The 15,775-nt window shown below is 45.9% G+C and overlaps 1 protein-coding gene across 2 annotated transcripts in view; it reads right to left on the bottom strand.

Moving 5' to 3' along the window:
* The window catches only part of GLDC (glycine decarboxylase), a 58,578-nt gene extending 53,993 nt beyond the window's left edge, over nucleotides 1-4,585 (bottom strand). Inside the window, exons 1-3 of one of the 2 annotated variants that reach the window (XM_045020477.1) lie at nucleotides 4,502-4,581; nucleotides 4,277-4,471; nucleotides 3,896-3,974 (exon numbers count right to left, since the gene is read on the bottom strand). In XM_045020477.1, the coding sequence (XP_044876412.1) occupies nucleotides 3,896-3,974; nucleotides 4,277-4,471; nucleotides 4,502-4,564 (337 nt within the window). In that variant the 5' untranslated portion in view covers nucleotides 4,565-4,581. Of the gene's footprint in view, nucleotides 1-3,895; nucleotides 3,975-4,276 lie in introns of both variants that reach the window. The other variant, XM_045020476.1, reaches the window with a different exon arrangement.
* Between the last annotated feature and the right edge of the window lie 11,190 nt (nucleotides 4,586-15,775).

The following is a 15,775-nucleotide window of genomic DNA, read 5'->3' as shown; positions in this document are numbered from 1 at the left end:
ACATGGTCCTGAACTGAAATGTAAACTAGTTGCAGGTAAGGCTGAAACCTAGACTCTCTTAATGTGTCAGCTCACCCTATGAGTGGCAAATACTGAATTTAAGAGATCACTGCAGTAACCTTATTTGTTTATATAAATTTTAAAATGGAGAATTTCCACTTTGCTACCCCCGAGTGCTGCCAAATCCAGGGATCTTGTTGCAGAATAGGGGTCCAATTTGCCCCCGAATACTCAAGCCTTGAAAACAAATTGCACTCCTGCATATTACTCTTCTCTGAAGACAGGCTGTATGAACAAGACTAGTGACATTGGTCACAATATAGAACATTTGTATGTATTATAATTTATACTTTACATTGTAAACACTCTGGTCTTAGATCACAGATTTATTTTTAACTTTTCCTCTCTAGGTTGTGAAATAAGAAAGCATCATACTAAACTGGACAAAATAAAATTGATAAATGAATACAGATTAAGAAACACGTGGAAGTCAGCCAGCACACTCAACCTCCTGCTGCCAGTTTTCTAGGGCAGCACAGATTAAATGCTCAATCTTTGCTCTCTCCACTGAAAATAGTCCAGTAATCCTTCAAGTATCTTAGCTGACAAATCTTTTCTTGCTGAATAAATAAATGCAGTTGACCTGGGTATGGAAATAGTATGGTGGGCCATGAATTCAAACAATGGGAAATAACAGAAGGCACAAATGAAAGTTTTGTGCTCTAATGAACTGGAGAATATATGCAAATATGTTTGAAGGAGATGGGATTAATTGAGGAAAAGAAAGGCAACTTTAACAGAGGTCTTTTGAAGAGCTCCTCAATCTGATTTTCAATTAACATAGTAGTTACTATTTCCTCCAAATCACATTTTGTTTCTTCATCCCAGAGAGGAACACTTACAGTACATGTGGGTACAAAGTTTTAAGGAACATCTAGTACACAGGCTTTTTTGATATGTGAACATGTTGACGTAGCAAATGAGTTACTCATGTGTTTAAACCACACTATTAGAACAAGGAATCAATTACACAATCTAAGTCCCCTTCTGCTTTCTAGTTGGGAACTGGAAATGTCAGGTACTCCAGAAGCCCAAGCACAAACCTAAACTAAATCTGAACTGTCTAGGTTTTTAAGGGTCACCATTTAACAGAAAGTAGCATGCAATAGTCAACTGTATTCCGCTAAAGTTTACTTTTCAAGAATCTCTTTTTTAGTATAATAGAAAAGATAAAATAGGGTAACAGCTGATCAGTCTCCAGTTAACTAAACAAGATGTTAGCAAAGGAGGTCTTAAGAAAATATTTCCAACAGTTGCCTGCCTGCCTCAGACAGCGAATAGAAAGTAGTATGATCACTAAGGCCTGGTCTACATCGGGGGGGTAAATCGACCTAAGATACGCAACTTCAGCTACAAGAATAGCGTAGCTGAAACTGACATATCTTAGGTCAACTTACCTTGCGTCCTCATGGCACGGAGTTGACTGCCGCCGCTCCCCCGTCAACTCCGCTTCTGCCTCTCGCTGCAGTGTAGTATAGGAGTCGAGGGCAGAGTGATCGGGGATCAATGTAGATGCGATAAATCGATCCCCGATAGATCGATCACTACCTGCAATCTGGTGGGTAGTGCAGACATACCCTAACTCATACTCGCGATTGGGAGACCCATTATAAATTAATTATACAAATTAGCACGTGAGCACATTATAGAAAGGATAATGCATCAAAATGTACTTTAGTTTATTTTGACAACAGTAGTTTAGTATTTATTTATGATCACTTACAATGTATCAGTAAATGTAGTGTAGCATATTCAGTAAGTCTTAGCAGATACTGTAATGATGTTTTCTATTACTATTAAGTCTTTGAGAAGTGGGGAGAGACTGCCTTGTATGTGAGTTATTTTAAGAACTGTACATTAGTGAGGTTCTACTTCAGTTCATTTACAGTTTTAAAATGATCTGACAAGTTTGGTGAAAACACAAGTTACAAATATGCTTTGACTTTTGATAAAGAGACATTCCAATCCTAGAATATACTGACTAGCTACGTCACCATTAGGGAGATATTAAACTATCCCTACTTACGCAAACCATGAAGATAGTGAGGAGAAGTTTAAGATCACCCAGTCTTTTTAAGAGGTGGGTAAAAGTTATTTTAAAAATAAAATACACCAATGCATCAAAGATTTAAATGAAAGACTTTTCATCCTATTGTGTAATTCCTGGCTAGAAGTAGTCTTTTCAGGCTATAGTATTCCTGGCTGTTCATTCTGGCTGCTGCTTCTGTTCTGTGATGTCATCTCAAACTAACCAGATTGAACTGGCCAGGAACCGTACAAAACTTAAGCTGCAGGGCCTAAAGTTTACACTTAAATTACAATTTGAGCAATATTAAAAGGGAGCAAGAGGAATCAAAATAATTTGTCCTACTTGCTAATATGTTAAACACTAACATAAGCTAAAAATATCAGAGGGTAGCCGTGTTAGTCTGGCTCTGTAAAAAGTGACAGAGTCCAGTGGCACCTTATAGACTAACAGACGTATTGGAGCATAATATGCATCTGACGAAGTGGGTATTCACCCACGAAAACTTATGCTCCAATACGTCTGTTAGTCTGTAAGGTGCCACAGGACTCTTGGTCACTTTTTACATAAGCTAAAAGGTGATACCGATGTAGTGATTTTTCAGGATGCTAGGCAGCTCTTAAACTTTATGTTTTAGTGCAATTATTTAGTCAATAAGACTTTTAAAATGTTTTTTGGCACCAGTGTGTTTTCCAGGAAGATACTGGCAAACATTTATTATGGTCTTTATGTACTAATGTAATTGTATATTTTTAAAATGTTCCCTCTAAAGATTTGAGACCACCTTCGTTTTAAGGATTTGAAATCCACAAGTTCCCCCATTATACTAACAGTACCTGTGAGCTTTGATTTATGACAATAGTAATTTGCTGAATTATACTAGTGCCCATTAGTACTATTATAGTTGAGTTTTAGGCTACCATTAAAAGTAAACCCTATATCCAAGTTAAATACCATTTTCAGATGATTAATTCAACTAGAAAAAAATTCTGCTGGGTTGAAATACCGCAAACAGGTTTTCATCAAAATGGGTTCTACATTTAATAAAGTACAAAAGGAACACCTTTGTTTCTCATGATGTGCTGAATTCTGATTCCAGTTTTAAAAGTGTATGCACATCATTGATTCATACACTGGGATCAATCTTAAAAAAAATCAGACTAAACTTCAAAATATAAATTAGTTATTTTATGTATGGTACAGAGGCTTCCTAGTCTTTTCTTTGGTATTTCATTTAAAGATGCAAATTCTGAGCAACAGGCCTCTCAGTGTCACTCAGCATAGTAGGTAACAATTTTAGAGGTGCAGTTTGCCAATAACTTGTGCTAGAGTGACAGATTTATGAACAGCATTTTTAATCCATATAACAATGCTTTCAGGGCATGCAAAGGTTTACTGCACTTCAGTTAACTCAAAACACATCTAGAGGTAGTCTCATCCTGCCATAAAAGTTTTCTTATTTGTTTCAGATATTAGAACAACAGGTAATTTTATGCAGCTAACATACCGCTACAACTAGGCACAACATCACTGATTGAAGAGCAGTGCAGTATAGTACTGGTATGTTTGTTCTTGCTTCTTTGTGTTAAGTCCTGTTGCATTTTAGTGGAAATAGGTAGGGGGTTTTGTTACAGTTTTTACACAATTTTAGTAATTAGACTAATTACTGGGATAAAGAAAGGCAAAAAACTGTAACTCCTCCGCTGAGCTATTTTAATGCTGATTAATTAAACTAGAACCAAGAGGGGCAAGGAGGGGGAGATTTTACACAAAGCTCCTACTGGCGTCCAGCGTGAAAGGGTCACTTACAAATGTGGTCATCCATCTTCAGGGGCCTTCCCAGGCGGATGCTGGCAGGAACGGTTTGATCGATCAGCTCAGCGAGACTCTGAAAAAGGAGACTGGGGTCAGCCCCGGGCGCTGCCGGCTCTCCGCCGGGACCCTGCGCCGCACGGGCGCGCACACAGAGCGGCCCCTTTACCGGCTCCCGGGACGCCTCTCAGCGGGACCTTTGCTGAGACCCGTTTCGTTGTTAGCGGAGTCCCAGCGAGCCGCTGCCCTGCGGACGGCGGGGGGGGAGGCGGCGGCACCGGGGGGACGCGAGGGCGAAGGGGTTTTGGGGGGCGGCAGGCGCGCCGGGGGGCGAGGCAGGGGTGGGGCAGAGCGGGCCAGGAGCCGGCAGGGACTCACCGCAAGACCCACAGTTTGCAGCATTTCCCGCTTCTCTTTGTCCCGGGGCCCGATATGCCGCTGGGAGAAGTCATCGTGCCGGGGCAGCAGCTGCTCGACGTACCGGGAGGACCGCGAGGAGGCAGCGGCAGCGCTGGGGCTGGGGGCGCTGCCCCCCGCCGCGCTCTGCTGCCCCCGCCATCCCCATCTGCCCGGCGGCGTCTTCCCCGCCAGGGCGCCGCCCGGGGGCAGGTGCAGAGCCGCCCCCCGGCCCACGAGCCGCCCCCACCAGCGGGCAGAGCTCTGCATGCCGCCGCCGCGCCCGGCCAACTCCCCCGGCCCGCCGCACCTGCCGGGCACTTTGTGGGGAGGCCCCGAGGCGCCCCCACCCGCCGAGCCCCGCGCCAATGGCAGCCCGAGGGGAGGGGCCGCCTGGCCCCGCCCCACACAGCCCGGCCCGCCGGGGCCACCTGCCGCGGCGCCCACTGCCACCGACAGGGCAAGTTTCCCCTCAGCGGCTCAGCCCCCTTCCCACCCGCGGAGCCCCTTCCCCAGCCCGCCTTCCCCAGCCCCAGCCCCCTTCCCCAGCCCGCCTTCCCCAGCCCCCTTCCCACCCGCACAGCCCCTTCCCCAGTCCGCCTTGTCCATCCCCCTTCCCACCCGCGGAGCCCCTTCCCCAGTCCGCCTTCCCCAGCCCCCTTCCCACCCGCGGAGCCCCTTCCCCAGCCCCCTTCCTCCTCCTCCTCCATCCCCACCCCTTCCCACCCGCGCAGCCCCTTCCTCAGTCCGCCTTCTCCATCTCCCTTCCCCCCCGCGGAGCCCCTTCCCCATCCCCACCCCCCTTCCCACCCACGCAGCCCCTTCCCCAGTCCGCCTTCTCCATCCCCAGCCCGCTTCCCCAGTCGGCCTTGTCCATCCCCACCCACCTTCCCACCCACGCAGCCCCTTCCCCAGTCCGCCTTCCCCATCCCCAGCCCTCTTCCCCAGTCGGCCTTGTCCATCCCCAGCCCCCTTCCCACCTGCGGAGCCCCCTTCCCCAGTCCTCCTCCTCCATCCCCAGCCCCCTTCCCCAGTCTGCCTTCCCCATCCCCAGACCCCCTCAGCCCTCTCCTCCAACCTCCCCAATCACTCCCCTCACAGACACCCTCATCTCCCCCCATCCTCCCCAAAATCATTCCCCCCACCCCATCTCCCCCAAAATCCCTCCTCTCCCAGACCTCATCCCCCTCGCCTGTCTTCCCTCCCAGATGCCCCTCACCCATCTCCCATCCTCCCAGACCCTCCTCATCCCCCCTCCCCCTCACTCCCCTTCCACCCCAAACCCCGTCATCCCCCTCCTACATTCTCCCTACCCTTTACCACCCCCAAACCCTGTCATCCCCCATGTCAGTCCACCCCATCCCCTCCCTCCTAGACCCCCCCCATCCCCCTGCACTATCCAGCCCACTCCCTCCCCATCCCCCTTCCACTGTCCATCCCACTCCCATACCTCATACAACATCCTCCTCCCCATCCCCAGATCCCCCTCCTCACCCCTAGACCTCCCTCATCCCCAACCCCAGTCAACCCCAGCCCTCTCCATCCCCACTCTCAGCCCCCCTCACCACTCCTGCCCCCCCATCCCTATCAACCCCTATCCCCAGTAATCCCACTTCCCCTGCATTTACGGTCCCCATCTCCCATCTTCCCCCTTCTAGCGCCTCAGTCCAGGCTCTTACTGGACTCTTCTCTAGCTCTCCACTCTACCTTCCAGCCCCTCCAGCCCCCCCTTCCACTGCCCCCCATTAAGCCCTCACCCTACAGCTCCTTTTCTCCTCATGTTTCCACTGCCCCTCATCATTCAGTTCTAGATTTCCCTACCCAGCCCCACCTCCATTCCCCTGATCCCACTCTTCCTATCCCTCTCCCTCTCAAGCGACTCAAAAGTTTCAGGTCTATTTCAATAACTGTATTGGCATGACAAGGTATGGAAGCATTGGCAAGCCTAACACATCAAGTGTCTGTCACCATTTACATAATATCCTCTTCTAAACTCATCACAGTGCCAAAGTGTAAGCTAAATTCAGATCTGAAAGAGGGGGAAGGTAGTGGCTGAAGATTAACAGTAACAATATGTTGTACTTCTGTAGCACACTTTTTGTTCCCCTCCCCCGCACCCCAAACTATTAAGAAGATAGTGCTACTGTATTTGATTTACAGCCAGAAACTTTGATGGGAAGAGGCAGGCAAGGTTTATATAAGCACAAAATACAGTTACTGTTCAGCTGCAGATCTGTTCAAGTACTAGCATCTGAAGAATAAGGTTTTTAAAAAAAAAATGCTGTTTTTTCATAGTAGTGAATAATATCAGCCATAAATATAATACTTTTATCAGAAAATCCTCATTGTCTAAATTCAAGTAATGTTTGGCTATTTAGATGTCCATTTTTAGAATATCTGACTGCCTACCAAGAAACCAAAAGAGTTATCCCCCACACTTAACATCCATCATCTGTATGACCCTTCCCCTCCCCCCTGCCAAAAAACCCTACTTTTTCCTCAAACCCTTTATGATCTGAATAAATTCTGACCCTTTCCATTTAAGAAGATGAAATTCTGTGGTATCTGTAAACTGTTATCTTTTCCCATTTTGTAGGCATGGTACAGACTTTGACAATTCTATTAATAAAGTATACTTATCAGAATTGCAAGTGATTTTCGTTAACCTAAAAAGGTAGTTAGGCTATACAATCTTGTATGTGTTTGATGATTAGCATTTGAGATACTGGCACATAGCCAGTTGTGGGAGGGGCGAGGAGTGGAGGAAAAAGAGAAAAGAAATTCACTGTAAACTAAATGCCTATGACCAGATTCTCAATTGGTATAAATTAGCATAACTCCACTGAAGTCAGTGGAGCGATGCTCTTTTATATCAGCTGAGAATCTGGCCCCTAGGTCTCTAATTTCATCTCCTATCTCTAAGGAAACCTTTAGTTTTAATCTTTATTTTTGTTTGATTTCATCTAGTAATTGGGGATTCCCCTCCTTCTCATCCTCACTGCAAGCAGCAGCAAGCTTTAATGTAAGTAAACAAGCCTAAGGGAGCATCTATTTCTTTGATGTCAGAACTCTGAAGGCTGTTTGCCAGCACATCTTTCAAAGATGCTCCCAGAATGCAGCATTACATGATATCTCTAATTTTATCATAAATGGTAATTGCATCCCTATATGAAAACTATATGATTCTTCTTTAGGGCCCTCACCAGGCAAAATAGTTCATGCAACCCCCATATTGTGGTAGTGCAGTGGAGTGGCTTATCTATGATACACATCAGTCTGCTGAGCAAGGGCATAAAGAAAACAAAGAACCCTGCATGCCTGGGAATTGCAGAGCTGCTTAGAGTGGGAGTTAGAATGGTGAATTCTTGTAAATTTCCTATTATGGATCGACTACATACTTGTCATAACTCCCCTAAATGGGTAGCATATAAACGCCAACTTTTCTGGACACCTAAAATGCAGGAGAAGTTTCTGAGGACTGTCTTATGTAGTAGGGCTGAAAGGACTCACTCAAACCCATATGTCTGCATTTATTTATTATCAGTCTGCTACCATTTAGTTTTTGGGATGGCCATTTTGACTGTAAAACTGTTCTTTGCCTTCACCTTAGCTCCGCAGCATACATAATGATCTGAAAAAGAGGGTCAGGAGGGATAAATTCTTGCACTTAGCAGAAGGTTACCCAGGGAGGGTCATCAAACCTTGATGACCTTCTTTTCAAATAAACTCATTGACAAAGAACTGTCTACTGCCCAGGGAAACCTGTTCTACCAGGTGGACTAGTGACCAACCCACAGATCATCTGATAGGGTGCTTTGATCAGTTGATGGGGGTTTGAGGCTGATCAAGGAAGTCACCTGACAGACGGGACTGGAAGTTATAAAAGGATAAGGTCTGCTGAGTAGCACTCACTCACTGACTAGAACAAGAAGGCAAGATGATTGAGAGGTAGGAAGAAAGGCAAAAGGATGGGATGGTATGCAGCAGAATCCTGGACTCCCTGAACAGACACTGACCAATCCCCTTGGAGCGGTGAGGAAACTGAGGCGGATTTGCAAGCAGATTTTGTTTCCCCCCCCCATAGATCTGTATCTCTCTTGTGTTGTCTATGAGCAAAGTGGAATTGGTTTGGCATTCCTTTTGCAAAGTTTGTGTGTTCTTGCTTCAACAGTCAGGTGTCCCTGAAAATTAAGCTAAAAACCAGAGTAAACCAGATGGAGCTCTGGGGAGCAACTAGCACTTTGGGAGGGATCAGTCCTGGTGCTGGGGACCTAGGGTAGTTTAGCCACAGGATGCCATCCCCTGGCAGTGGTAACAGACAGTCTATGCTCTAGAAGTATGTGAGACCCAGGGGAGCTCAGAAGCATGCTGGATCCAGGGTTTGGATCCAAGCACAGCAGCCTGCTCCAGCAGAGGAAGCTTGACCAGATCTATAACAGCGGAGTTTAGTTATTTTGTTCTTTAAAGTGATTCATATCTCTCTTATTATACTTCATTATAATAGGTTAGTTCTCTTTCAAAATTGGCAGAGAAATGCTTTGGATAGGGTTGGCAACTTTCTAATTGCACAAAACCGAACATCCTTGCCCTGCCTTGCCCATTCTCTGAGGCCTCACCCCCACCCACTCCACACACACTCTCCCCCACCCTCAGTCACTTTCACTGGGCTGGGGAAGGGGTTTAGGGTGAGGCCTCTGAGTAGGGGTGTGGGCTCTAGGGTGGGGCCAGAAATGAGGGATTCAGGGTGCAGAAGGGGGCTTCAGGCTGGGGCAGGGAGTTGGGGTGGAGGAGGGGGTGTGGGCTCTGGCTGGGGTTGTGGGTTGTGGGGTGGGGCTGGGAATAAGGGTCTGGGATGCAGGAGTGGGCTCAGGACTGGGGCAGGAGGTTGGGGTGCAGCAGGGAGATTGGGGTGCGGTGGTGCTTACAAGTCAGCAGTGCAGCGGGGCTAAGGCAGGCTCCCTGGCTCCATGCAGCTCCCAGAGGCGGTCAGCATGCCCCTGTGGCCCCTAGGCAGAGGGGCCAGGGGGCTGTGTGTGCTGCCTGTGCCCACAAGCGCCACCCCCACAGCTCCCATTGTCCATGGTTCTAGGCCAATGGGAGCTACAGAGCCTGCACTGGGGATGGGGCCAGTGCATGGAGCTTCCCTGATTGCCCTGGTTTTTTTGTTTTTGGACAGAACTTTAACCCCAGAGGCAGGACGTGTCCTCAGTACCACCTGACCTTCTTTGGGTTGAATCCTTCCTTGGATGCATAGGCACAGAGAGATATAGTGTACCTTTTATAGCTGGGGTGAATCTAGCCCAGTGCTGAAGATTCTTCAGACTTCCTTGAAGACTTACTTGTATAATGGCTACTGCTTCCAGTTAGGTTTTCCCCACCACCAAGTCTTATAAACAAGCAGTAAGGATGAATTAACAAATTCTGTTTTTTAAATGTATCTACAGTACAGATGATTGTTGGCAAATAAAAGATGTTAACCCTTAGAAAATAAAAAGCACACCATGAAGATGTTTCTGGATCTTGTGTTATTGCTACATATTAATTTTGAGAGGTCACTGCCTAAACAAACAAACAGCTTATTTTCTCATAAAATATTCAAGCTCTATCCTGAGTCTCCACACTGTCTGTTTTAAGTACGGTGAAAATCCCATTACATAAATAAGTAATTTGAAAATTTACATAATATGGTATAACAGGCAAGATGTGTGTCATTATCTTTCTGTGTTTACCACTTCACAGGAAGTGGCATCCCATTGTATTTCTGTCATCAGGAGCTAGTAGCAAATTTTATTACTGGGGGGAAAAAATTACTTTCCAAAGTTCGCTTAGCATGAAATCTGTATCTCCCCTTTCCCCCTAGCACATATAAAGTACCTAGACTGTGGGTTGTATTCCCCCCTTCTGTTGTGTTCCTTTTACACCATAGAGGGGCCATAAAGCCCGTGGCAAATCATTCCCAGGGAAGAGTGCCTGAATTCCCTGGATAGAACAGAATGGCTCTACACCATGCCCCTTGAAGCCCCATCTGTAGGGGGCATGCCTAGTGAGGAAAGGAATGTGGCCCAATCACACTCTGTTTCTCATCTGTTCTTAGCTATAGAATAGCCCTTAGAGGTTGTTGCATAAAGAGTAAGTCTCAAGGCTGTTCTAACTTATGTTAGAGGGCAAAAGTCTCCTTTGTCCCGCTGTACCCATCAGTGCTACACTGAGTGCATGATGCAAATACAGATGATTTTTCATAGTGCCTGCTGATATGGGTTTAGATCTGCCACTACCCAGAAATATAAGCCCATAAAGTAGTACATCACAATGCCACTGTCACAACTCTTGTCCAGTTTCCCCTTCTGGACACTTAACAGGCTGCTGTGTTTGGGTCCCATGCACTGGCCACATGTCCCTACGTTTCTCTGAGTAATGTCCAGTCACTGCCTCTGGCTCCTCAGAGTACTTCTTTCTAGCACCCCTTTCTGAGTGATGAGACACCATGGTCCAGATGCTTAGGCCCTGAGACTGGTGCTAGCTCCCCTAGACTCTCCAGTTGCTTATGCACATACTTTCCAAGAGCTTCAACCTGGTGGTCTCTCTGGTTTGCAGTTTAACTATCTGGTGCCCTTGAAGAGGTAAGGCAAACAGATGCAAGCTTTGCAAAAGGATTCTAACAATTATTTTTTACTTTAGACAGCACAAGAGATGTACACACAAAACACCCATCTATCATTTCGTGCCTCAGTTTCCACATCACTCAAGAGTTCTTTGGGGTTTGGTCAGATTCTTCTAACAAGTCCAGGATCCTTTTCCTGAAGCTCATGACTTCTCCTGCTTACTGAGTCAGTCTCTCGTTGACCCCTTGCAGTTGGTGTCCTTAAGCTCCTGACTGGCACATTAGTCAAAAGGTCCCCTGTGTTACAAGAGCCTACCTCTTTGTTCCCCTCTCCTGCCCCAAGCTTCCTTTGTTTGTCCAACTAACCCACTCTATATTTTTGAGGGCTGCACCAGACATCTCATCTTTGTTCTCTTTTCTGGGAAATTCCATTCCCTCAAACCTTAGTCCTCTGCCGAGAAGTTGGAGAAAACTGATTTTATGTAGAATGCAGTGACTCCTTTGCTCAGCCTGGGCAAGATCTACACAGGTCCTGATAATCTTTAATGACCAACCATTGCTAGCCCTGTTTCAATGCCCTTTGGAATTTCAGTCCACGATGGAAGTAAAAAGACAGCAGAGAAGGTGCAGACCAGACTGATAATCAAAAGGGAGTTTGTTGTTTGATATAGATACGTAGAGGGTTCATAATACCAAACAAAATTCATCAATTGTTCCTAGACAGATGGTCAGAGCTACACTCTAACATCCGGCCTGCCCAAGCCTTACCCATTTGCCTCTCTTGTATATTGGGCTTTCTGTGCCCATATAAAGGGAGTGAGGCAGCATTTGCTCTATGTCAGGGGTGGGCAAACTATGGCCTAGGGGCTGCATCTGGCCCTTCAGACATTCTAATCCAGCCCTTGAGCTCCTGCTGGGGACCAGGGTCCAGGGCTTGTCCAACTCCAATGCTCCAGCTGGGAAGCAGGGTTGGAGACTTGCCCTGCTCCATGTGTGCTGTGGTGCTGCACGGCTCCTGAAAGCAGTGGCATGTCCCCACTCCAGCTCCTACATGTAGGGGCAGCCAGGGGTCTCTGCACGCTGCCCTCGCCCCAAGTGCTGCTCCTGCAGCTCCCATTGGCTGGGAACCATGGCCAGTGGGAGCTGTAGGGGTGGCACCTGCAGATGGGGCAGTGCGCAGAGGGGGTCATGCTACTTCTTCTGGGAGCTGCTTGAGGTAAGTGCTGCCCGGAGCCTGCACCCCTAACCCCCTCCCCTGCCCCAACCCCCTGCCCCAGCCCTGATCCCCCTCCTCCCCTCCAAACCCCTTGGTCCCAGCCTGAAGCACCCTTCTGCACCCCCAACCTCTCATCCCCAGTCTCACCCCAGAGCCTGCACCCCTACCTGGAGCCCTCACACATCCTCCCATGCCCTAATCACCTGCTCCAACCTGGAGCCTCCTCCCACACCCTGAACTCCTCATTTCTGGCCCCACCCGAGAGCCCACTCCCCCAGCCAGAGCCCTCACCCCCCTCCTACACCCCAACCCCCAATTTTGTGAGCATTCATGGCCCACTGTACTATTTCCATACCCAGATGTGGCCCTCAGGCCAAAAAGTTTGCCCACCCCTTCCCTATGTGCACAAGTGAGGTAGGGTTTATTTTCCTTTACAGAAAACTCTATTGGATTTTATCTCCATGACCTCAACCTGTCCTTCCTACAGTGACATAATGTCTATCTTATCTATTACCAGATACATAGTATCTTTTGTATTATTGCAATCTCTAACAGATATTTGTATGGTATTAAGTTTTTACTTTTTAAAATCTATAAGCAAGTCTAAAAATGCCTGAAATTGAACTCTGTAAACATTGCAAAATGAGAATGGAGAAAACAAATATTGTCAAGGTTGCAACTTCTAGGAGGATAGGATTATTTGTCACTGAGCGGATAGTTTTCTGATCTCTCTCTTGCTCTTCCTCTAACCTGGTACAAAGGTAAACTAGACAGACCTTGAATACTAAATCAAAGATACAATTGTATGTGGCTTATTGGATACACTGTACCTGATGTTATCAAATTAATAATATCCAATGATTTTAAAATACTAACTATGGATATATGTATACTTAGCTGATTAGGACATTACCTATTACCAATACTTGATATCAATTCATGTTATCTATTGTGAGTAACAATGCAGAAAGTATACAAGAACTTCCCTGGCCCAAACTTGTTTTATTAGGCAATAAAATAAATTACTCTCCAGCAGATCCAAACCTTTCCAGTTTATTCCTTAGTGGCAACAGGGTGTTAAGTCATCTTTTGGGAAAGTGCACATCTGCACTTTTACTTTTATTGTTATCATCTGGGAGTTAAAGGTGATTTGCAAAAGAAAGAGTGTTTGTGTCCTTTTAAGGAAAATATTCATTGATGTGTATATATAAAGACTAAAAGGTTGTTTGTTTTTAATTAGTACTTTCTGCCCTCCCCAACCCCTTTTTAAAACATCTTAGAAATATCAAGTCTCATCTTCCCTGTGTATGCTGGCAGATTCTTTGGGACCCAAAGAACTGGGATGAGAGCTTTCTCAACACTCAGTTGAATTTATGAAAGGAGATCATTGCTCCCAAGTTATTAATTGGGTGTTAACAAAACCAATCAAGACACAGAGTTTAAAAGAGTCTGGTTAAAAATCCTTTTCCCTCTCAGCCTCCTATCTCTCATCATTCTGTTGTTTCTCCAGTTTTCCCACGAGTCTCCTAGCAATAAGAAGGTAGCTCAGACATATTTCTAGTGTAAATAGAACAAAAATGGGAGAGTGGGGAGAATCTCAAAAATGTAAAGCACTCTAAATCATAAAACCAAAAAAGGGGCATTAACATTTTTTCTTTTGCCGGTCACCTTCAAAACAAAGTGTTTTTGTTTAATTTGTTGTGGGTTTTTTTTAAAGGGGAGGGGATAGGGGTTTAAACCTATTATCGTTTGAGTCAGGATTGCAGGATTTGGCCCTCTCTTAGAACTCAGAGCTGAGTAAACTACTTTCTTGTTTTATTATCCAAATGTAACACATCACTATTATTATATATTTATATTACTACTTTGTCCAGAGAGCTTAGTCAGGATCAGGGCCCCCTTAGTCCTAGGCAGAGCTGGTAGCACCATCTGTAGTTAAAGATGCCCAACACTTCCCATTTATAAGAATGTTTTCAGTCGTTAATAACTTTGCCAAAACTTGAGCTGTTTGAGCTGAAATTTTCCATGCAGGGTGTCTTGTCTGCCTCAAGCTGCCTTTTTCTTGTAAAGTTTCAGGGGGGAAATGGTTGAGCCCTGGGTCTCTTGGCAAAATTTTAAACTAAAAGAGATGCAAGAGTGTGACATGTTTTTTTCATGACTCTCAACAAAATGGAAAAATGTATTGTCCTTTTATTACAGACTCTTTTATATACTTCTAAAACAATATCCTCATGACTTTGATTCTATGGGTAAAAAGTGTATTGTGATACTCCTCACAGAGACCAGAAGTAATTAACAGCACTCTGTTAACTGAATACTACAGCAGAGACAGTATTAGAGAACTTTATCTTCTGGCACTGCTAATATTTTAGTCTTCTTGAGTGCAAATATTTAGAAAGCAGATCATTCATATTGACGTGATGCAATACTGTACTTTTGTAACAGTTTTTCCAAAGCTGAAACAAAGAAAGTAGGATAAATTCGTCCCTGGTTTATACCTGCTCAAATTGGCATAAACAAGGGCACAGAGCCTGCTGTGAAGTCTGCTGTATATTTATACCTCCCTACTGTATGTTCCACTCCATGCATCTGATGAAGTGGGTTTTAGCCCACGAAAGCTTATGCCCAAATAAATTTGTTAGTCTCTAAAGTGCCACAAGGACTCCTCATTGTTTTTGCAAAGTAAATGGATCTCTCAGCAGGATCATATGGAGCCTCTGGTAGAAATTAAGGTTCTGATCCTGCAAGTGGCTTTATGCATGTGGACCTCTCCACTCATGTAGAGCCCTCTTTAACTGCAGGAGTTCACCTCAGATCAACTTGCAAAATCAGGGTGTAAATCTACCTCTCCAAATGGCAACCCCAAGGAGAGTGGGAGAACACACATTGCACGACGGGGACAGGGAGGTGCAATTTGTATCTCCTTGTCTAATCCAGCCCAAGGTGTGCAATATATATTATAAAATGGAACTCGTTACCTCAGTAGTTCTTAAAAAAACCCACAGTGTAGTAATGGCAACAGAAACAGGAGGCACTAGATAGGCTGTGATCTGAGTTACTACAGAGAATTCTTTCCTTGGTGTCTGGCTGGTGAGTCTTGCCCACATGCTCAGGGTTTAGCAGAGCTGATTGCCATATTTGAGGTCGGGAAGGAATTTTCCTCCAGGGCTAATTGGCAGAGGCCCTGGGGGTTTTTCGCCTTCCTCTGCAGCGTGGGGCACTGGTCACTTGCTGGAGGATTCTCTGCACCTTGAAGTCTTTAAACCACAAGTTGAGGACTTCAGTAGCTCAGACATAGGTCAGGGTTTGTCAGAGGAGTGGGTGGGTGAGATTCTGTGGCCTGCGTTGTGCAGGAGGTCAGGCTAGAAGATCATAATGGTCCCTTCTGACCTTAAGGTCTATGAGTCTGTGAGATTCTTCTCTCAGCCACACTGGTACAAATAACCCCATTGACTTGAATTGGACTGGTGAGAGGAGAATTTAGCTCAGTGTGACTGGGTGTAAACCTCAAACTGGCACCAAAAGGGTTAAAGGAGCCAGAGAGCAATGTAATTTCACAGCTTGTACCTGGGAAGGATGTGGTCAGGTGAATGGGCTGGATTTAAAAGAGGAGAGAGGACATCAGATGGGAGGAAGATTCTGGTCCTGTCCTGTGGGAAGCAGC

This window comes from Mauremys mutica, chromosome 6 (genome assembly GCF_020497125.1).
Source record: "Mauremys mutica isolate MM-2020 ecotype Southern chromosome 6, ASM2049712v1, whole genome shotgun sequence".
NCBI classification, from domain to species: domain Eukaryota; kingdom Metazoa; phylum Chordata; order Testudines; family Geoemydidae; genus Mauremys; species Mauremys mutica.
This window is presented reverse-complemented; position numbering and strand designations above follow the sequence as displayed.